Source organism: Opisthorchis viverrini (genome assembly GCF_000715545.1).
Source record: "Opisthorchis viverrini unplaced genomic scaffold opera_v5_352, whole genome shotgun sequence".
Lineage (NCBI taxonomy): Eukaryota > Metazoa > Platyhelminthes > Trematoda > Opisthorchiida > Opisthorchiidae > Opisthorchis > Opisthorchis viverrini.
The window spans coordinates 190,666-213,260 of record NW_008752008.1 but is presented as its reverse complement, the minus strand read 5'-3'; the positions used below and the strand labels follow the sequence as shown (position 1 = coordinate 213,260).

The 22,595-nt window shown below is 44.4% G+C and overlaps 2 protein-coding genes across 2 annotated transcripts in view; one reads left to right on the top strand and one right to left on the bottom strand.

Annotated features, from left to right (window-relative positions):
* The window catches only part of T265_10271 (hypothetical protein), a gene marked incomplete at both ends in the record, with an annotated part of 57,974 nt that extends 44,725 nt beyond the window's left edge, over positions 1-13,249 (top strand). The window contains 8 exons of the mRNA XM_009176591.1: positions 365-535; positions 599-769; positions 2,021-2,198; positions 2,378-2,615; positions 4,009-4,367; positions 7,384-7,705; positions 11,954-12,267; positions 12,871-13,249. Coding sequence (XP_009174855.1) covers positions 365-535; positions 599-769; positions 2,021-2,198; positions 2,378-2,615; positions 4,009-4,367; positions 7,384-7,705; positions 11,954-12,267; positions 12,871-13,249 — 2,132 coding nt within the window. The remainder of the gene's footprint in view (positions 1-364; positions 536-598; positions 770-2,020; positions 2,199-2,377; positions 2,616-4,008; positions 4,368-7,383; positions 7,706-11,953; positions 12,268-12,870) is intronic.
* Positions 13,250-18,585: 5,336 nt separating this feature from the next.
* Positions 18,586-19,519, bottom strand: T265_15101 (hypothetical protein; the record flags this gene model as incomplete). Its single annotated transcript, XM_009176599.1, has 5 exons — positions 18,586-18,698; positions 18,734-18,837; positions 18,878-18,931; positions 18,972-19,145; positions 19,347-19,519. Coding segments are annotated over 5 exons (615 nt in total), but the record flags the coding sequence as incomplete, so codon positions are not given.
* Between the last annotated feature and the right edge of the window lie 3,076 nt (positions 19,520-22,595).

Genomic DNA, 22,595 nt, shown 5'->3' with positions numbered 1-22,595 from the left:
TTCGACCATCTTTTGCGGACGATTAATGAACTTTGTAAGTTGGAACCATTGTTAAACAGTTTATAGATGATGCACCATACTGCGATACCATTCGGTGCACATCCGACTCACTCCGGATCTAGTGCCATTTCTTGTTGTCCCAGCACTGCGGATAAATATGGATTTGATGCTAGTCGTGTTGATAATCAATTTAGTAGGCATCCGGTGGTCTGTTAGCCGTTGAGATACCAAGACTAGGTGGGCAGTTCGTCAATCACTTTCAATCAGCGCTGTGACATACCTGAGGAGATTCATTGAGTTTTGACAAATCGGTATTCGGTGAATTCTTTCCAGTTGAACCAGTGTTCCTTTGCCTCTCTCACAGAAACCTGCAAACCGTTCTGCGCCTATTGGACTGTACGCGAGTTGTCTTTCGACCGCGGAGCAATCGGTCTCAATCTGTATGCGTTAATCTTTCAAGGTCTGTTTTTCAATATCCTCGTCTTATTCCTGGATAGCATGGCAGCACAACGTCTACAGCTGTGGGTGAGATCAAGTGAGTTCCTCCCGGACTTTATCGATGAATTTTATCTCTCCGATTTAATTTACTCTCTCACAGAAACCTGCAAACCGTTCTGCGCCTATTGGACTGTACGCGAGTTGTCTTTCGACCGCGGAGCAATCGGTCTCAATCTGTATGCGTTAATCTTTCAAGGTCTGTTTTTCAATATCCTCGTCTTATTCCTGGATAGCATGGCAGCACAACGTCTACAGCTGTGGGTGAGATCAAGTAAGTTCCTCCCGAACTTTATCGATGAATTTTATCGCTCCGATTTAATTTACTGCTCTATCACATGCGTTTCTTCCCCCCCAACCTCATGGTATGCACTGTAGAATTTTATTGCTCGCCTGATGCGACTTAATAACACTTGATAACTATATCTTCATGCCTTACCATATATTTCAAAGTACCTCACATGCCTACTTTGTCCCTTTTGTTCCTGGTGTGTTCCCTGTGATGTAGTTTTAGTGCTTTCGGGTCATACCCTACCGGTATACGTACACCTGGTTGCTCGCACGTACATGCGGGGGTTGTCAGTCAGTATGCTATATACATTCGCTTTTGGGGTGAACATTCTAATCGATTGATGACGTTATTTTCGGCTTTATGACGCCTAAGGGACAGCTTATTGATGCTACGTGCCGGTTAGACTGTCGTCAGTCCTCGTGAACAGCTTTTCTAAAAACATTTCACATACACATGGAATCAGAGATACCTACGTCGGTATCAACTACATGCTGCCCCAAATGTGCTTTCTTTTCATCCAAGGACGCTTCTCTGGGGTTTGCCTAATCGGCCCTCGGATGTGCTTCTTAGAGCAGAAAAGGGTTCCTGTATAACCATTTCTTCTTTACTAGTTCTTGTGTATGGATTGTTTACAGCGTCACACCAATTTCGCGTCGTTCTGCCACTGCCACATCGATCGTGTGGTTGTTTTCATCCTTTTTTGAAGTTGACGTTCATTCACTCGGTGCACTAATGTCCTATCGGGTTACCCAAGTATCCTTATTTCTGCAATAGGACCCAGGCTTTACTGAAAATTCTCCGGAATATCCCCTTTTCGTGGAACTCTGTAATGAAAAACAGGAGATCGGTTATTCACCTGTTCGTCAGCATTGATTCACAAACGTCTTCCGCTGTTCAGGGAGACATTGTCAATGTGCTTTTGGGGGATGGCTCTTCCTGTCCGGAACAAAATCATTGATTCACTGCAACTAACCATGGTTTGTACACTGGTAGTCACGGGCCGTACTACTGACGTCATTACAAGTTGCACAAAGATATAGGTGTTTCAAGGCCGGACATTCATAGGTTCAGGAATGCAGTGGGAAACAAATAACTTGGTTACATTTGGTTGAAGTGTGACCCGCATTCCGTGAAAACGGTTAGCTTTTCTCCATTTTCTTAGCCGTGTTCACATCTACTACTAAAACAAATAGATTTGGTCGTATCTCAAAGGGTTCACCTGTTCTCTTGTAGTCTGTGCTCGTATGCTCAGCATCCTGCTTGGCTGTGGAAAGTGTGCGGGTACCAAACGCTGTAGTTTGGCCTCTTCTAACTCGGAGTTAACTACTTTGGCCTTAGAGGATGAAGACGTGCGGCAGCATCGTCATTTGATCGAATCCATGCCTCTGGGTCGTCTAACAGATCAAACTAGGTGAGTTTCACTGCGCAACTTGCCTATGGCTCTGTAGAAAATGTGTTCAGGAGCAAGGCGCTCGTTTCTGTTTCTTTATTTATTGCGACTTTGTAACTTTTCGAACGGATCGTTCATATTTTCTGTAGCTACATTTCACTCGGTAGACGATTGTTTAACTTACTCCATTTTACTGTCAGTCTCGTCCTCCGTCACGTTACAAAAACCTATGGACCCGTTATTCCTGGTCGACAGTCACATCGAAAACCTGCTGTGGACTGTCTGACCTTGGCCGTACTACCCGCCGAATGTTTTGGTCTGCTGGGAGTCAACGGCGCTGGAAAAACCACAGCTTTTCGGATGCTGACCGGCGATCTCGATCCGACTGAAGGAGATATATTTGTAAATGGATTTGAACTGAAAAAAGATTTGCGAAAGGTAAGTCGCCAACCCCTTCGCTGACCGATTTACGTGTTATATTCATGATCTGAAAGTAAACAGAAACAGGCGATTGCGCGCAAATCAGCTGTCACACCCCTCGTACGTTCACAAAATCCGACCATTGGGTCGAACCGCCCAGTGGGCAGATCACGTGGGCGTACAATGCACGCACGCACTGATCGTTATGAGTGGGTCGGCCTGTCAACCCTTCAACTGCTTTCACACTTATACTATGCCTGTTACGGTAAGAAAATCGAATCAATAGTCAACCGTAGCCAGTCGTGATGATGTGACCTGATCGTTGTAACTGCGATACTGGTGCCTTGCATGCAGAGCCGAATGATTGCAGTCGTTCGGTGGCAAGTGGGGGACTTTTGAGAAGCTCAGGGAGATGTAGACCTCCGGCTTTAAAAACATCTGCTGGAATTTTGATTGTTGGTCCGACTTGATTCATTTGATACTTCACCATCGCTCACTAACCACCTAATTTCATGTATCGTTGATGGCACATGTGTTGTAGAGTATGCTGTCATTTCAAGGTGTGTTTCAACCTTTCGGTAGTTATCAGCGAGACTCTGCACGCCCAAAGGAGCAACGCACTGCGGGAGCAACCGTTTTTACCTTGTTCACGCATAACAAGAGCTTTGTCTTCCAGTAACATGCCGCACGTGCACCGGGGCCAAAATGGTCAGTCTAAAAGCTTCGAAATGTTGCCACGATTGCTCCTCCTATTGACTCTCCATCTCACACAGAACAAACTCGGTGATACAATGAAGCTATGAGGAATGAGCGGCCAACAGTATTCAATAACTACCACATATTCAAGTCCGTTGCAAAATAATGTGGGGGGGGGGGTTTGCTCGGCTTATCGTGAAGCAGATCTTGGTCCTGCCATTGTGGGTAGATATACTCGTCCGACAATGGTTTGTACGTCGTGTTCTACTGTTAGTTCTGCTATTGCGTTTGCTTGGGTTCACTACCGTTCTCGTTAAATTGGTTGTATGATTCGTTTATCCTGTCCACCTACATTGCTACTGATCAAAACGTGACTGGGAAGAAGATTGTCTCACGTGACCAGTGTCCCATAGTGTGCGTTTGTTGAATAAATTGATGCCAGCAAATCACAAACGGTAGGAAGAATTCAATCATACTGTTTTGCTAGCCTAGCGGATTAGACGTGCTATCTGTCACCAGTTGCCGATAAAACCGTATCTTGTCATCTTTATCGGTTTTAGTTGTGTCATCGTTTCATTGATGCGTGATATGGCTCATTCGAAGGCGTGGTTTCGAATGCAAAACCCTGAATTTCCGCCCTTCAGATTGCCTCACCCAGTCTACCAAATGATGACAGTGTTTGTGTTCTCATGTTTATGTTTATTTACCAATACAGGCTCAACAATGCATGGGCTACTGTCCCCAGTTTGACGCCCTTCTACCTTACCTTACCGGTCGTGAGACGTTACAGCTGTACGCCCGATTGCGTGGTATACCAGAAGGCTATGTGAACGTCGAAGTCAACCAGCTTCTTCATGATATGCGCTTGTCGCACCATGCAAATGTTCTAGTGGCACACTACAGTGGTGGGAAGCGACGTAAAGTCAGTGTGGCAGTGGCTTTGGTTGGTGGCACGCCAATTGTATGCCTGGACGAGCCAACCACTGGTGTCGACCCCGTATCCCGTAGATGTGTATGGAATCTGCTGCTTCGTTGTCGTCGCCAAGGCCGCACATTAGTCCTCAGTTCACACAGGTATGTCGTGCTTCTTCTTAGGCCAAAGTTGTATCATAGTTCCTCAATTGCTAACACAGTACGCGATGCTCCCTTCTACGGCCAAAAATGAATATCCTTCCGCCCAGATGGCCTGGTTCTGCTCTAGGAAGTCATTGGCTTTCCTAGTTTCCTTCTTTGCTGCACACAACGGCAGCGATGGCTGCCGCTGTCTACTTTTGACCAGCTTTTAAATGTCTACCCATACTTGTAGCCAGCTCTTTCAGAATAGGCACACGTGATGCTATCTTCACCTGGAGCAGCATGATGTGCACTTGCCATGTGATACAGAATGCGAACAGCTCAATCCAGTCAGGGATGTGGACCCAGGTGCTCACAAAAACTCAAGCACCCTTGTGTTTGTGACCTTTCCCTCGCTGTCCTAACGAGGAAGTTACTTTGGATGCTTCGTCGCGTCACACATGAATATTTGAATCGTTCGGAGTTTTGGAGTTTTTATTTAACCCGCAGAAACATCGTCTTGAGCGATGATCTCTACATTTTGAAGGAGATTGTATCTGGAAACCTGAACGGAATATTGCTACCGAGGCTTCATCCATAACAGAGCTAAAGCACAAGATTTTGGGGCTTCATCTTAACACGAGATGACTCGGGTGGATTGTATCCTGTACTTTTCTTGATAGATGGCAAAACCTTGGCAACCGTTCCACAAACCGTGTAAATTGACAGGATACCGATTGAATGGAGTGCATTCGTCATAGTTCCGATGTTCAAAAGGACTATGAAAACCATCGTGACGTCAGGCTGGTAGTCGTGGCGTCCTAAGGTTGCTCATGGCACCATGCTGTCCAAGTTTGTGGATCACCGAGGAGAGTCACATTTATGAGAAACAAGCTGGGTTGGAGGCGCATTCACTGTACTGTCGCCTTAAGACAAGTGACGGACCCATGTTGACAATCAACGGCTGTCGTCTTTTTTATCCGAAGGCTGCTTTTGACTCTGCCGACCATCAGAAACCGATAGTTGTTGACGATTCAAGGTGTTTCATCTTTTTGCCCATTATGAAGAGAGCATGCACCAACCGTTTTGGTTGCCTACTTTCTTATGGCAAGCCTTCACTCCACTTCACCGCATCAACTGCTATCAGTCAGAACTGCCCTCTTTTACCATCCCTTCCTAACTTTGTTATTATATATCCACTTGAAACGTCACTTCATGCCTATGGCACTACAGGTGTTGGACTACTATTGCTCACGTGTATCACACAGATGATTTTTCGCCTATTGAGTCAAGTCCCTCAGGAATGCAGTCCATCTTAAATAAACTAAATATCTGTCACATGGTGGTCTGGTTTGAGCTTTGCACCTGCAAAACGTAAGCACTACTTTTAGACTGTACAGGATCAGTGGAAAACCTCATGCTTGCAGATCAGTCAATCAACGTGGCTAGCTAAATTTATTTGAACCCTGGTGGAGTGACGGTAAACGGATTCACTTCCTAACTAATGAAAGCCACGGCTGCTTTTGACTAACTCAGAAATCTGTGACCCCGGCGGTGAGTCATTTTACTTTTCAGGAGCGGCTTATGCTCTGCAACAGTTTAATTCATGCTATTTCATGGGTCAGAGATATGGCCTTTGTATGCAGAAGGAGAACAACAACTTTGAGCGTTTGGTCACTGGTGCTTTCAGAGCGCTGCTCTGGTATGATTTTGGGGTACGCCAAATGGCTTTCGGAGCAATCAAACTACCCTCAATAAGGGAGCGAGGCACACTCCACAGTGTGAACCGGTTACACATGCGCATCATATCGTAAGATCATTTTCCTCACAACTCAGCCATACTAAAGGTGAAATTGACCAAAAAGAAGTCAGTATGTGACTTGGCAATGAAGTATGCTGCCGGTCCCACAAAACCTCCTGACTATTCGACAGTAGGCAGCTGCTCATCTGAGTTAGTTAGCAACTGGTTAGATCGGGAATCACTCCCGAAGTCAAATTCAGCAGCTGGTAAAACGGGTTGGCGGATGCGTATTCTAGAGATGNAGCTTTGCACCTGCAAAACGTAAGCACTACTTTTAGACTATACAGGATCAGTGGAAAACCTCATGCGTGCAGATCAGTCATTCAACGTGGTTAGATAAATTCATTTAAACCCTGGTGGAGTGACGGAAAACGGATTCACTTCCTAACTAATGAAAGCCACGGCTGCTTTTGACTAACTCAGAAATCTATGACCCCGGCGGTAAGTCATTTTACTTTTCAGGAGCGGCGTGCGCTCTGCGACAGTTTAATTCATGCTATTTCATGGGTCAGAGATATGGCCTTTGTATGCAGAAGGAGAACAACAACTTTGAGCGTTTGGTCACTGGTGCTTTCAGAGCGCTGCTCTGGTATGATTTTGGGGTACGCCAAATGGCTTTCGGAGCAATCAAACTACCCTCAAGAAGGGAGCGAGGCAAACTCCACAGTGTGAACCGGTTACACATGCGCATCATATCGTAAGATCATTTTCCTCACAACTCAGCCATACTAAAGGTGAAATTGACCAAAAAGAAGTCAGTATGTGACTTGGCAATGAAGTATGCTGCCGGTCCCACAAAACCTCCTGACTATTCGACAGTAGGCAGCTGCTCATCTGAGTTAGTTAGCAACTGGTTAGATCGGGAATCACTCCCGAAGTCAAATTCAGCAGCTGGTAAAACGGGTTGGCGGATGCGTATTCTAGAGATGAATGAATGAAACTCAACGGAAACGTCGCTTGTCCCATACTTCTGTACCTGCCTGAACAGTCCCGATGAGGCGAATTCACTAGAGGGGTAGGAGTTCCCCATTATAAAAGTATACCTTGACATAAGGTTGGGAACTGTTGCTATACATTCATGTGATAAACCTCGACACGGGCAAAAAAACGTTTAGGAATCTCAGCAATCTGTTTCAATCTAGATACTGCACCGTATTCATAAGTTTGTTTTCTCAGTGGCCAAGAATCACGTTTTCAATTTTCCTCTCCCTTGTTTTCTAACGCTCGCCACCATAGTATGGAGGAATGCGAAGCGCTTTGTTCCCGTGTGAGCATCGTCGTCAATGGGCGTCTCAAATGTTTGGGCACTTGTCAGCATTTGAAGTCGCGCTTCGGTCGGGGCTACAGTCTCACCATGCAAGTCGCTCCTTCATTTGAGCATCCGACCGATTCTTCCAATTTATCGCTTGTTGGTGGCTGCATGACCGACAGCACGACTATCAGCTTGACAGAGGAGTTGAATCTCATTCGACAGAATGCCATGGATGAAGCAGTGCTCTCGGTCACTCGATTTGTTGATGAGCATTTCCCAAATGCGCGTCTTGTTGCTCGTCATCAGGTAAGGGAATATTTACCCGTAACGTTTGTGTCGATTTTTGTGTGTCGACGGGCTGAATTGTGATCAAATGTTCAAATGATTATCTTCACTCCGTTTGGTCAGTGGAGTATTGACTGATACTGAACAGTTTCATCGAGGCGCCTAAAGTACTCTAGCGTATTGAACGCGGCATGAGGGGTCTTTGGCCTTTGTTGATACATCGTATAAACAAAAGCCACGTATTTTTCAGGGAGTTTAATGTGCGCTTTGATGATCAGGCTGTTTCTTGAGGTGGCATTGCACTATTTATACGGTTGTAGATGATTCCTCCACAGCCCAGTGTCGGCCTCGCCTCATTAGATAGATGTAGCTCCTGAGTTCCAGTCAGTCTTAAAGTCTATTTAAACACCAAGTTGTACGTAAATCCCAACCTAAAGCTGTCACCTGGTCTTGGTTGTCGGGCTTCAATTCTGCAATGATCCTGCGGGCTATACCGGCTGCAACTGAGTTCCCAAAAGTTCAACCATGCTAGCATGTTTATGGTGAGCAGCCCGGCGAATAAAAGTGAGCTTCCATACTGCGAGTAGTTGTGTTACGATGCAGTCTGGAGAAGGACACCCATCGAACGATGAAATGTGATCAACCTATCCGCCTGTCCCTTCCGTGGCTAAACAACTACCTAGACAAATAAACCCAAATAATCATTTACTAACTTCCAAAGATCTGATCTGGGGCGAGATGGCTCAAGTGGTGGAGCGCGGAAATGTGATCAACCTATACGCCTGTCCCTTCCGGGGCTAAACAACTACCTCGACAAATAAACCCAAATAATCATTTACTAACTTCCAAAGATCTGATCTGGGGCGAGATGGCTCAAGTGGTTGGAGCGCGGATTTACCGACCGGAAGGTTCGTGGTTCGAACCCAACCTCTGCCTTTCGACTTCCCCTGTCTAGGCTTGGGCAACCTGGCAGTATCCCAGCCCTCGTGCTTCCTTCGGGTGGCATGGCAGTTGGGCACCGGAAGGGTGTTACAGCTGAGCAAAAAAAGATCTGATCCACGTTGCAGCCTTCAATGTCCGTACTCTATGTCCCATTGGGCAACAGGCATCTCTTGTCGAAACCTTACTTCCCCTAACTATTGGTGTATGTTGTGTCTCCGAAACACGCATGCAAGACATCGCTTCAGTCGTGCACCCCACGCCGCTTAGGTCGATCTCAGATGTTCCAAGCTTCATTCTTCAGGTATCCGGTGATCCTGGTTCATGGTATCTCCAGTGTGGGAGTTGTACTCATCCCCAAGGCTGAAATTGCGTTCCTGGATTAGATACCAGTAAACAGTCGTCTTTGCACTGTACGGTTGTATGGCTCGATTAAGATCAATGCAAGTCGATGTGGTAAACAACATACGTCCTGCAGTTCTGAGACTGAAAAGGACGATTTTTTTTATCAATATTTGTCACAACTATTTCGGTCAGCAAGAAGGACGGATATGGTAAACCTGGTTAGTGACATGAATGCCCAATCTGGACGACCAAGTCCGGAAAAAGCAGAATTAAGTGGTAGATTTGGAGTCGACGTTCAGCGTACGGACAATGAAGAGCGAGTGCTTCAGTCGTGTGCAGAACACCATCTTTTCCGTCTGTCCAGCACGATCTTTCAGTGGAAACGCTCGCATCGAGTTACTTGAAGGTCATCAACCGCAAGCCAGTCATGGGCCATGCGGCTGTCATTTACCGATAGAGAGCCTCAATTAAAGGATGTCGTTCTTTCTGTCATGCTCTCGTGGAGGCCCGATTATCGCTTCTTTTCGTCAGCATTATCCATGTCAAAGCAGAGTAGTTCCGTTCATCAACTTAGACAAATTTCAGTAGCTCAAGGGTATTGAACTGATGTGGCTAGAAAGCCACTGGAAACGCACAGTCATGCGGATGACAAAGAGTAATTGGAGATTGAACGAATGCAAGTTAACTAAGCTATGTTCTCAGCTTTTAGAACAGTTTGTCCAGGCCATCTGACTGGGTTCATTGGACACTGGATATCAGCAGATCTTTTTGCTGCTAGAAAGGCCATACCAGCAACCATCTACTATGATAGTGCACGCATATCCCTGAAACACCGGATAATCAAGAACTTGAAGAATGACGGAGAACGTTGGTTGATTGTGGAGGCCCGGTAGACGAAGACTTTTGCAGCAGGCAACAACCGCGTTTTTCTGTCAAGGGCAGAGTACACACTGCGGCACTGTGATCCATACTGCTTTGTGAATCATAAGGACGGCATCTCCGAGCAGAGGACGTACGGAAGCTGTCAGTGTTGACCATCGGTGTGTCCGAAGCATTGTTCGGGTCTGGTGGGAATGTTGAAGTACGCATTGTTCGGGTCTGGTGGGAATGTTGAAATACTGTTGAAGTAATGTTGAAGTAATGTTGAAGTACCCCAGCTGGTTTTAGGAAGAAGGTACTCTTTCGCCATATTTGAATTACACGTTTGATAGGTTGCGCTGATTGGGACATGTACTTCGAATACCAGAAGACCGTCTGCTTCGCAGAGCTCTTTTCTTCCAGTCCTGAGCTGACTGGAAGTGGCCGATAGGTGGACAATGTATGACCTGGCAACGACGTATGAAAACACTAACCAGTAAACTTAATCCGGTCAACAACTACCGCCTCCCCGGATGGGGATTCTGGGACCCAACTCACCGATGGTCAGTAACACTGACAGAAATGGTTCAATCGTGCGATCACTGGTGCCGTTGCACTAAAGCTATCGTCTTCAATGCGTAACTGCACAGTTCACGAACTAACTGAACATGTCATCGCTTCACTTTCCGGTGTTGGAAACCGTAGCTTTTGGAACTGATGTCATGTACCCATGATACATGGCTTGTAGGTGCGAAATTGGTTGAATTGAATTGATTGTAAGCAAATGGTGAAATGTTTTCATTTGCAAATTAAATTGGTGTTAATTGGGGACTAAGCTGGATCTGAGCTGAATGATTTCTTTCTATGATATTCTTCACGTTATAATCTAGAGATTCATCTGCAATTCTGCGTAGTCTCCCGTTAATATCGAATGGATACTTTTGGTGAATGACCAAGTAATTTTGCTTTATGGTCACTATGAAAGTAATACACCAAATCACTGCTCTACTAGGAATGGTTCGATTTTTCTTCCCTATTAATTTTTTCACTTTGGAAATGGATTACTCTCTGACGCGAGAGTATGGGCCAGTATGACACCCATCTATCGATCGTGCGATTTCTGAGCTAAATTGTGCTTTCTGTACGCATTTTTTTGAAATTATGGTTAATGCATAGTTTTGGTTGAACGTGGCTGCAGTCTATATACCACGCTGGAAACACGATTTGGGATGTTATAGCTATATATACACTATACTATTCTGTACTATACTATACTATGCCATACCATACTATACTATACTATTATCACCTATTTTCGAAGAGCATGGTCACAAACATAATAAGTGAATGCAAGCGATGAATGCGAAAGAGTAACAGGAGAATATGGAAGAAAAGAGAGAAACGTCTCATTCGAAATCATGCCAGGGACAGTGCCAATCTGATGAGGTGAATCCCAAAGTATGTAAAGATTTTGGTATAGAAAAACGCGTCTAAAGACCAACAACCGAAGGAAGGACAAACAATGTTGAATGCTCTCCAAGGCGCGGTAGGCACTAGCACAGTCAAGACTCGCGCATCAGGCATAAAGTGTCCGTCATACTGGGTCTGGTGTGAGATTAAATGGCAAAAATGTACATTCAACGCCATGTGCCACGCATAAAAGTGTCATGAGTACGCAGAGAGTCCACAATGGCAAGCAAACATAAGTCACTTACTGCGACCTTAGGAAGTCCCAGTCCAATAATAGCCTTAGCAGATTGAGGAAAGCAGATCCCTCGATAAGAGGTGATCATCGGTGATCATGACCAAAAAGTCGACATCACAACTGATTACATGTAGGGCTGAGATTATTACGAGGGAATGCAGCTGAATGTTTTAAGCAAAGTGTTCCCTATGTAGTGATGTCATGTAAAGCAAACACACAGTAAAATTTGCGACTGACTTTCAGGTCGTACACATCGAATTTATACTTCAATAGTAGGTTGACAGATAGATCGCTATCCAACGTGCTGTGTGCATTTCCTCATGGTTCGCTTCTAACTTTTGTTCCTAATTTTTCGGAATACCCATCTCACAATCTAACTTTCCATCAAATTTCATTCTCACAACCTCCCGAATACCGTTCAGGGTGTGCTCCAGTACCACTTGCCAATGTCTTTGTTAGAGGACCTGAATCTTAGCGGGATATTCCACCTGATGGAGTCCAATAAGATTCGCCTTGGTTTGATCAACTACTCAGTTAGTCAAACCACCCTTGAGCAAGTCTTCATCGACTTGGCCAAACTTCAAGAAGAACACAATGAAAATGCATCCTCATCTGATGAGCGCTACTGCACTTGTTTTGGCTACAACTTGTGGCGTCACCCACAGCGCTTCCTGCCTTCTCGTTGCTGTCACACTCTTCGCATTCGCACTGTAGAAGTCCCAGAGACAGAGAGCCTGTTCACTTAGTTCTGAATCGGTCTCTCTGTTTCGGTCCACGCAGATATTGAGTGGTGATCATTTTGCACCCCGTGGCTTCACATTACTACATTATCTTGAAGCATCATCATCATTTTGCATAATCTGTATCCTTTCCCTGTCAACCCCGATTGATAATTTTAACTGCATCCCTCTTTACATCTTGTAATTCAGGTTTCTGTGATTCCATTTTTTTTATGTCGATCAGTCAATATTCAACTTCAGTTGTTTTCTGATAATGATGATAAGATGAAGAAGAAGTTTCTTCATACAAGTATCCCGTCTTTATTTTGTTTAACGGGATCTTCTGGTTTTATATTTTTGACAGCGCGTGTTTGAAAAATCTTACCGAGGTAGATCGAACGATTTCCCTTAAGTGGTGAGACATTCACGAAAAGGTCACTTGTTGGTTGGTTCGTTCTAGGCAGGACTATATCCACGTGACAACATAATGCATATTTTTCTCGTTTCTCTCAGTGGAGCCGGAAGCTTCAGGACTTAGTTGAGCCGATCAACCTACAAAGACGGAAAGGCATTCTGAAAACTGACTGATCGAAACTCGGTCTGAGTGAGTGTAATTATAGATGTAGGCACAGAGGCGAAGAGCTAACTAATTTGTGTTGGCTTATACCCTCGTTGTATCGGCGAGATGGACCAAGTGGTTGGAGCGTGAATTTACTGACCGGAAGGTCCGGGGTTCGATCCCGATCTCTGCCTCTTGACTTCCCCTGTCTAGGCTTGGGCAACCTGGCAGTATCTCAGCCATCGTGCTTCCTTCGTGTTACATGGCGGCTAGGCACCGAAAATGTGCTACAGCTGAACGATTGTTGTATCATCACTAATTATGACAGAACCCTAGTCTTTTTCATTTGTAATAACAATACTCAGTCGGCTGTAACACGCTTTCCGTGCATAGTTGCTAAGCCATCCAGAAGGAGCATGAGGGTTGAGATGCTGCCTTGAAGCCGGGGCTGTGTTCGAACCACGGACCTTCCTGTCAGCAAGTTTGCCCGAAGCACTGGGCTATCTGGGTTTCTTGTATTATTTTATATTGACTCCCTCGCTATATCTAAATTAGATTCATTTTCTCGTATAATCTATACTTTCGGGCAATTTTGCGCAACACTAACACGCGCGTGAATTGTTTCATGGACCTTCATGTACCGCTACCACACCACTTCCGTGGTGTCCGCGAACTATGCTAACAACCTCTAAGTAATTCGGCGAATCACTTAGCACATACAGAGTTCTCAACCTCGCTCATAGCTCTGAGCATGATCAGTGCCTCCTGCCTTGGGCAGCCTCATGAAGAATTTTGCAGTTAGGTGTGAGTGCTAGTTGTTTTCAACGCTCTTCGCCTGCTAAATTGGGAATCCGTCCCCTAGGTTTGCAGGGGAAATTAGGTAAAAAACACACCAGATAAGAGCATGATTTGTATTAAAGTGTAGATTTCAGATTGACAGCTGAGGGTTTTAGCCTCACCGTAGGTGACTAATGCACATGCGATCCATTCGACTAAATTATTGCTCTTAGATAGGGAAAAAGGCAGGTAGCATTATCACCTGCACTGCCAGTTTAAATTCGGTACTACTAATGTCATGTGGTGGCACTATGAATTTAGGAAATGCGCACATCATTATTACTGGGTTCGCGTCTCTATTAGCGATTTCACCGAGACTTGTCGCGAGTGGACCGAGATGAGCTGAAATCTTAAGCTGTTATGGGTGTATCTGAATACTTCGCGGTGAGTGATCGGATGTTCGGCTGTCTTTCCTGCATCCGGTTGCTACACTCAGGTAAAGGAGGTATTTTGCACTCGTTTGTGGTCTTCATAAATACACCACTTGTCTTTTGTCCCTCGCAATGAAGGATGCAATATAACAAGATGGCAGATGTGGGCTGTGACGTTCATTTAGACCATTTATCTGGCGCTTGGATCTAGACAGAAGTGGTGAATGTGCGGGACAGGGAGGAAACGAACAATGGGAGTCGTTTTTGCTGTATGCAGTGAATAAGTTTGGACGGTACATGTGGGCCGGAATTTTGTCGGCGCTCCCGAAACTTAACAAGAGAATGATTTGCATCCTCAACCAAACCCTTTGTCGGAAAAGCTTGACTAACCCAGCGTTCTGTGGCATTAACATTAACTCAAACTTCAAAGAGTAGACTGTCGGCTCATTTTTACCGGGCATCCATCCGTTCACCATCATTGTAAGACCCGTTTAAGATACTAAATGGGAGTGTATTATTCACAGGGAAAAGCTATACAACCGAGTCGGAAGTCTTGCGCAGCGTCCTCTTTTAGTCTGGTGCTGGTGCCTTGATTTAGTCGAACTTACTGGACCAGGTAGAGATAAAGCATACCTTCAGTCGTTCTGGTGCTTGGTTTACAATGAAGGGGAATGAAGAGGGTATTCAGTGGCTTTCTTATTGAATCTAATTCAACCATCACTTTTCTGCAGCTTTCTATAAGCTGGTGAAACTAGGATAAGTTATCATGAGAAAGCCAGAAGCTGCACCACAATGAAATATTCATCGCTCATGACTAAATCCGGGCCACGATATCTCGAATATCGTAGCGGCTGAAGCATGAGGCGGCCTGGTGCAGCACATTCAGTTGCTTGGAAACATCAAAACCGAGAGATTCAGCTGGGTTCCGGGTGAGTTCCTCGGAAGACCAAATTAGTTCGCAAATGAGTGTTTTTCGCTAATTTCGTGCAATTTGAGCGACCGCTTAGTGTTCGGCACCGAAGGATCGAAGATAAACTTCTCAACCTGACAGGAGACTGGAATGTGTGCAGATTTGAAGATTTGGCGAGATCAACCAAAATAAAAAGTTTGACCAATTTTAAGGTGGCTGTTCTACCCACTCTAGTAATTTACCTGAATATTAGAAGTCTAGTGATTGTGTTCAATAATACTCCATGTTATGAGGTAAATTGTTTGCAGCCATGCGTCCTTCACATGCTTAGTTTTGACATTATAACCTTTCATATTTGGTCAATCGTTAGGTTTTATATCCACTATGTCCAAATGTGCGTGTCTGGTGTTTTACCATCAGTCGCCTTTCGTACAGAGCCCTGAAACATTGGTGAACTTTGTTTCCGACGGAATAAATTATGAAGCTGAAGAATGCTGGTCACTTATACAGCTGTGAAGAAAAATAAGATAGTCCACAAAAGCATACCCTCCACTCTGAAGTTACAGAGATGTACAGATGGATGGAGACCCTCAAAAGTAAAACCTTTTCAGTCAAGGATCTCAAAGTGCATGTCGAGACACTTGATTTTCTACTAAATTCTGATCAGTGTGTTTTGTGCCGTAGCCAGTAGCCATCAATTCAATCTATTCGATTTATCAGCTATAAACCGTGTGCTATAGGTACATTGGTTCCAGCTTCTACAATTTCGATCACCGTAAAACGGGAGTGTGGTACATAAAACCAAGCGTTGGAGGTGAATACATGTTTTGTTTGTTCAGAAATTGGGTAGCTACGCATTGAAAGCGTCAGCTTTGATGCACAAGCGCCACTGACTGCGGGATTGGGCCGTTTCCGCCAACGTCAGTAACCAATGGTGATTCGAGTCCCGGCGTCGTCAGTAACCAATGGTGATTCGAGTCCCGGCATCGTCATCCAGGGAAGCGGTAGTTGCCCACCCGACTTAGTCTCCTGGTTAGTGATTTCCTACTCCGTTGCCACCTGTCGGTCCCTTCCACTCAGCACAGGGCTGGGAGAAAAGAGCTCTGCGAGGCGGACGATCTTCTGGCATGCGGATCACATGATCCAGCCAGCGCAGCCTATGAAGCGTGAGTAATACATGTATCGCGGGAAAGTAGCCATCAGAAAAAATAATGCTGTCAGCACAATCTAAGTTCATTAGTCTTTCTCCAGTCGTAAATCCGATACCTAGATCCATGGTCCATTGAAGTTTGCGCCACGTAACAACTTTGATGAAAAAAAACCAAAAGATTGAGGAATTGGGGTAACTTCAGCGAACGTTTTTAGTTGTTAGGTGGCTTCTAGACAGTTTACTGCATACCGTGGCCACTACGGAGGTAGAGAAATAGATGATTTGAAAAACTGGTGCGAATTTAAAGATCACCTAACTCAGTCCGGAAGAGAAAACCTATCCTCGAAATTGAAGGTCAATTTTACAAGGAGGAAATCTGCAATGGTATGATTGGCGCTGCTTAGGTGATTGACGTAATGTAGAGATATGTTCCGCCTGATCGAAATTATGCTTGAAGATCTAAGAGTTGTTTGCGTCTTGCTTATCAAAGATAAGTAATACGATATAAAGGAAATTAGTTGTCATGTTGTAACAGGCGTGAGTGTGTGCATCCAATTTGGGTGCCTCATTTGAACACCAGCACGACTAAACTCGGGTCCAAATTGACTAAACCACTTTCTTCTAAAATGAGGGTGAACGACATACTAAGAGCCAAATACGAGCAATGCTCAAGACTGTTGGTTCGATCTATCAGTCACGTGACTCTGGGGCTAGGGTGGATCTAAGCTCCTAGACGGTGGCTATAAACGAGTGAGTTCCATGAAGGGACCAGGTAAAAACTGAAAACCAAGTAAAATACTTCAAAAAATATTTCTCTTATATACCAGATTTGCAGCAGTATAATTGATTTACTCACCCATGTGTTTCTAAGTCCTGTTCTGCCAATTAGATGGAACAGATTGCATGCATTCTCAACAGCACTGTAGTCCATTTATTGAAATTTCTGTCCTCACGGTGCCGGTCTGTCCACAAAAACCTTTCTGAGTGATATATAATTATCTTCTATCCTAACTTTACTTCGAATCAAGAAGGATAGAGCTTCTTTCATGGAAGAATCATAGTGACCATTGTGAGACCCGGTGGGTTTACTGTACAAATCTGGAAAAAGTGAAAGCCGGGTCTTCAGTAAAAGAAAGTCTTGGTTATCTCGTTCAAGCTGCCGTCAATGTCCTTTAAAATTTTTCTCCAAGTAAGACACATGGCACATTGTTTTGTACCTCCCCAATTTACGGCTTCCAATGCTTAAAATTGGCAGATACGCATAAGAGACTTTTTGGATATTACACAAGTATTTTTCATTACGGTTTTACGGGTTAGCAGGGTATGTAAATCGTTGCGCACTGGTGTAGATGCTCATACTGTCGCGAACAGCATGGTGGTTTTGGGACCTCTGATCTGGGTCTACCATTGTGGGTATTAACTTGTTAATTCTACAAGTGTCCTGAAAGCAAAGATTCTTTTTGGATTTCGAGCGTTTTTTGTGCGTTGAAAGGTGCACTTCAACGTATTGCTGAAGAAAGGATGTCTTACTTTAAAATTTGTGTTTGGGCATGTCAGTTATTACTACATATCCCTTCACGGGCATACCAGGCTTTTATCGAGTGAGAACCAGATTTGCGTATCCTCTGATAATAGATTTGGATTGTGACAACTGGGATCCTCCTTTGCTCCCTGATCCTCCGAACTGATGCCTTCGCAGTAGCACCAACACCGTTGTTAATGTCTGCCAGTTATACTGAATTCTAACCACGTCTTTGTAAATGATCCCTCTTTGTTACATCGGTCAAACTCTCAACTATTTCCTTGTCAACTTCTTCGCACGGCACCTTGTTTTTATCATCTCGTTCTGCCGAGTACTGCCTTCCGTAAACCTACCATGAGAGATCTATAATCGATTTCCAATGGCGCATCTTTAGTACTATTATTAATTGTTTATTATTTGTTTTTCCACCCGGGCTTTTCAGTATATATTTACTACCGATACGCGAGCTGACTCGCTGTACACATTTCTTTGACACAAATTCTAACCGTATTTTCGTCCTCTTTAAAGTTATTGGTAAGCCACAGTGTATCACATTCGGCTCAAGGTCAGCTGTCTGGTACTCAAATGAATCAGAGCGTTCTGGTTTCTCCAAACGTCCAGTGAGAACTAAGCCAAATTTTCAAACATCCTGGAGTTGAAAAATAAGTGGGCATAGCCTGAAGCCTTTAGGAACACTAGAGAGACACTGTTCACTTTGCCCAGACAGCTGAATGACTCCCACCTTACTCAGTTTTCCGCGGCCAGAAGATAACCTACTCTGAATCATCATATTTATGCAAAAATAATTTTATGGAATTTCTGACACTGGAAGAATCTGGCATTACTTCATTTAGAAGCCCAGTGAGGTGCACGGTGTTGTGCGAAATCGCGAAATAATGGTGCAGTATCTAAAAAATCGTCCACGCGGCTTATTAGGACAACGTCTTGTGAGGCCGAAGCCGAGAACACTATCAACGGAATATAGTTAAGCGTTCAATCTCCGTTGTTCTTTCTGTTTCCACGTTTGTTCCATGAATTTGGTCATTTCACAGGCCACATTTGGATGGTAAAACCTGGCATCAGACCGGTCCATATCCATCTGAATTTCGGGTTATCGATAAACAAACAAAATACCAGTGGTAGGCTTATCCAACCGTATTCCTGATTTTCTGTTTCAGGTTCCAAATATTTTTTTGTTGGTTCGAGGGCTGCTCGGTTAAGCACCTCCAGAAAGTGTTCTTGATGCGAAGTTGCGCTATTAGTTCATGGAAAACATACTGTCTTCCTCTTCCTCTCGTTGCTCAGCATTTGGTTTGCTAGCCAATGGACAAACTATTGTGCGACGCACCAATGAAAAATGGAAAATGTTTACGTTTCTTGAATGGATTGATTCCATATTGAGTGTAGAGCTTCTGGTGCCGTAGTTCCTTCTTTATGGTCTCTGTCATGATTTCTGCTTGATGAACGAAATTAATTTCTCGAGATGCATTCGTAGTCATTTTTCTTTTGTTTATTAAAAGCCTGGCGTCACAATCAAAAAGGTGTGCTTGAAACAACTAGGCAACATATATGGTTATTCGTTAAAACAATAAGTGTAGTTCAGGTTTAGGGTTAAAGGTGAAGTATGTATCATGAGTAAATATTTGAACAAGAGGTTTATTGGCTGGTAGACTGGGAACCCTGGACTCGCATTTTTGTGGCGCTCAAAAGGCAGGGGCAGTTTTGTGCTAGCCCTTTCAGGACTTACGTATCGAAATATATTGCGATATCTTGAATATCGTTGCCAAATGAATCATGAGGCGGCTTGTATGCAGTACATTCAACTGGAATGCATCATAAACGAGAGATTCAGTTGAGTCTCCCGTGAAAATCAAATTAATTTGCAAATGAGCGATACGCAGGATTTCGGCTCCGAGGTAGCTTCACGGGCCGGGTGGGTTCTTTTGTTCTCGGCGGCTTTGGTTCATTTTGTGGCATGAAAAAAAAGGTAGAGTGCCTCACGTTGCGGTCGCGTTTGTTGACAGCACACTAGTTTACCTTCCATGGCTTGAACAATGGTTCTTCGTGACCAATAAAACACTGGACAAGTTGTTGAGGTGTGGAAAAGGCAGCAACCTGGCAGATGCGACCTGTATCCAAAAGTATACTGGGGCCAGTCGTAGCTTCCGGGTGTTTTTGACAAGCTTTCCCGTACACAAATTGCAGATGAAACTCAGAAACTAGCGGAGGATTAAAGATTATTGTACGATAATTTTTTGTGTGTGAGTCGTATCACTTTATATACAATAAAAGGGCAGAAAGTAGCCAAACGGTCACACTCATTCGCTCAATCAAACACAGGGTCCATTTTCACTGCTAATCAAACTGTTATGTGCGATGGTGCGTGACCAATCGAAGCAACTGGTGTAGACAGTCGCGCTAATGCGTGAACCAAGGGTTGAACTTTCATCATGCGGTGGTACAGCGAATGGGGACACAATTGTCCGTCCCATTTTTCCTGCCGAGGAACGGCGAATTGTGTTTACAATTGGGGACTATCGCCGATCAGTGGCCATATCTATCAATAGCGAGGGAGATTATACTGACAATGTGTGGGTATATTAAGCCACCAACCCAAACCTTCATGTCTCGCCTCGACATTACGACCCAAACTGCTCCGAGTAGTGTCTTAAGTGATCGCATACAAAGCAAAAGCAAACGACCGAAAACGTTATCAGCGGTTGGGCCTTTCAGTCTTAATCAATGTGTCACAAGTTTTCGGCTAAATTAGCAATTGCTATATCGGATTCATCCACTGAAATCACAGCAAACGTGCAGACTACTTTTCTGTCCTCAAACGGCGGTTCAGCATTGCTGCATTATGTGTGGCAATGTCCATATCAGTGCGCCTCGAATTAAGCGCTAGTCACCTTTTCATCATTTAAGCCAACACTATTCACGGTTGTTGGTTATACAGTTCGGTAGATTTATCAGGAATAGCAGCTTTTAGCAGCGGCCTTTCAAAAGAACAAGGTTATAAATGGTTAGCGCTTACCAAATCTTTTTCCTGAAAGCGCTTGTTCCAGGTTGGGTGACTTAATAAATGAATGTGCTTTGCGTTCTATTTTCGAGTTACAATTTTTGTATCATCAGTCACAAATTCAAACTGGCGCTAAATTTGACCAAAAAATATTGTGGAACCTATTCCTCACAAAATTTAGGCGAGCGGGTCCAAACACGACGTAAAATCTAAAATTGAATCTTCGCGCCCGCGCAAGTAGACTAAAAATTAGGGGAATGCAAATTGTGAATAATGCAACGGCTATTTATCCACAGAAAAATTCCTTTTAACTTATTTGCCCACGTTATATCATTATGTTGTGAAGAATCACACTTTCTTTATGGCCCATCAGCTATTCGACTGAACCTTTTGCGCCAAAAATTTCTGAAAAAAATTAGTTTTTGTGCACAAACTGGCTTCATAAGTTTTAACTATTGGAGGAAGTATCGTATGCAAGGGATATTCGGGCACTAGCTTGAAGTTTCGAACTCGTTTTTTTTACAAATACAAACGTCTTCGGTACAGATGACTCAGTCGCTGCAAACGCCTTGGAGGATAGTTTGCTATTGGTGCCGTTAGCTCTTAGGCTTGCTTAACTCGACGTTCCAAGGCTAGAAATCGTTTCCGGGTAATACGTCCACTACTCACATAACTAATGCTGAGCAAGCGAGCTGGAGCGTGCACAGACACCGGTCATCAAATGGGTAATCCAGGTGTACTGACCAGTCCGCAAGCAACGCAGTCAACAAGTAATTATATACTCAGTTTTTCTAACTATAAAGGATAAATAATCTAGCTGTAGCACTTTCGTTGCCGAGCTCTGTATCCAACAAAGGGCGGCACGATGGTTGGGATGCTTCCAAGTTGCTCAAGCCTAGGTGTGAGAAGTCAAGACGTAGAGGCTGGTTTCGAACCTCAAACCTGTCAGTAACTTCGCGCTCTAAACCTGGGACATCCTTTTTTCCAAATATAAATACCAGATGACCGATTTATTGCTTGTGATTGAGGTCATTGAACAGGGGGTATCCAGAGTTGCTGCATCTATTCCAAAAGATACGTCACAAATGGCTCCACAGTGGCGAACTAGGGATTCAAGGGAAATGGCTCCACAGTGGCGAACTAGGGATTCCCTTAAATCCCCCAATCATTTTGCCCCTCATCTACCTACTCGCCGGACAAAGGATAAGAGCGTGAAATTGCGTTCCTCCTGATGTACTCGAGGCTATGAGGGTAAATCAGCGCGAATCTTTACCGGATCATCATCTCATTGAGCTGACTTGGGTCGTGTCTGAAGAGGTCCCTCCAAACCCAATAACGCAATTGATGCTGGGGGGGGGGTGAGGGACTGCATTGCCGGCAATCCCTCCATCGACAACAAAAATGATGAGGGCGAGCATATTCTACAATTGGATTGTGTGTTCTCTTTCTGCAGCCAAAAATTTCATGATCAAATGCAATAAGCGGAATATGACACAACTAATATATATTCATAAACTGAACAATTTTGGTGCCATTTCAGGTTTGTTTTGCTTTGCACGACTCTAAGCTTACTACGGTGTGTAAGATCCGGACGGTTATGGATCTCACAGGACGATTGCCACTATTGGATTATGCGCAGTTCGCAGCCAGTAGTCAAGAGTAGCAGACGGACGTGGGGCAGCAGATGATATATTGAGGACTGATAGGAACTGGTTCTGCAGAAAAACGGATTATTAAGCATCATGAATTAAGAAACGTACAATCAACATTGACGCAATCAGCAGGAGCTGGAAGTAGTCACTGTCGCAGGACGGATTTCTATAGGGGCAACAACAAGTAAGTACCAAGCGATGTACAACATACATGTAGGGGCAGTCTGACAGTGTGAGTTGGCCGTAACGGCGCAGGAGTCAGTACGTTCGGGATTTGAAGGACTGTCTTTCGGTCGGCGTCGACGCATCCGCTCCTGTTGCGTGA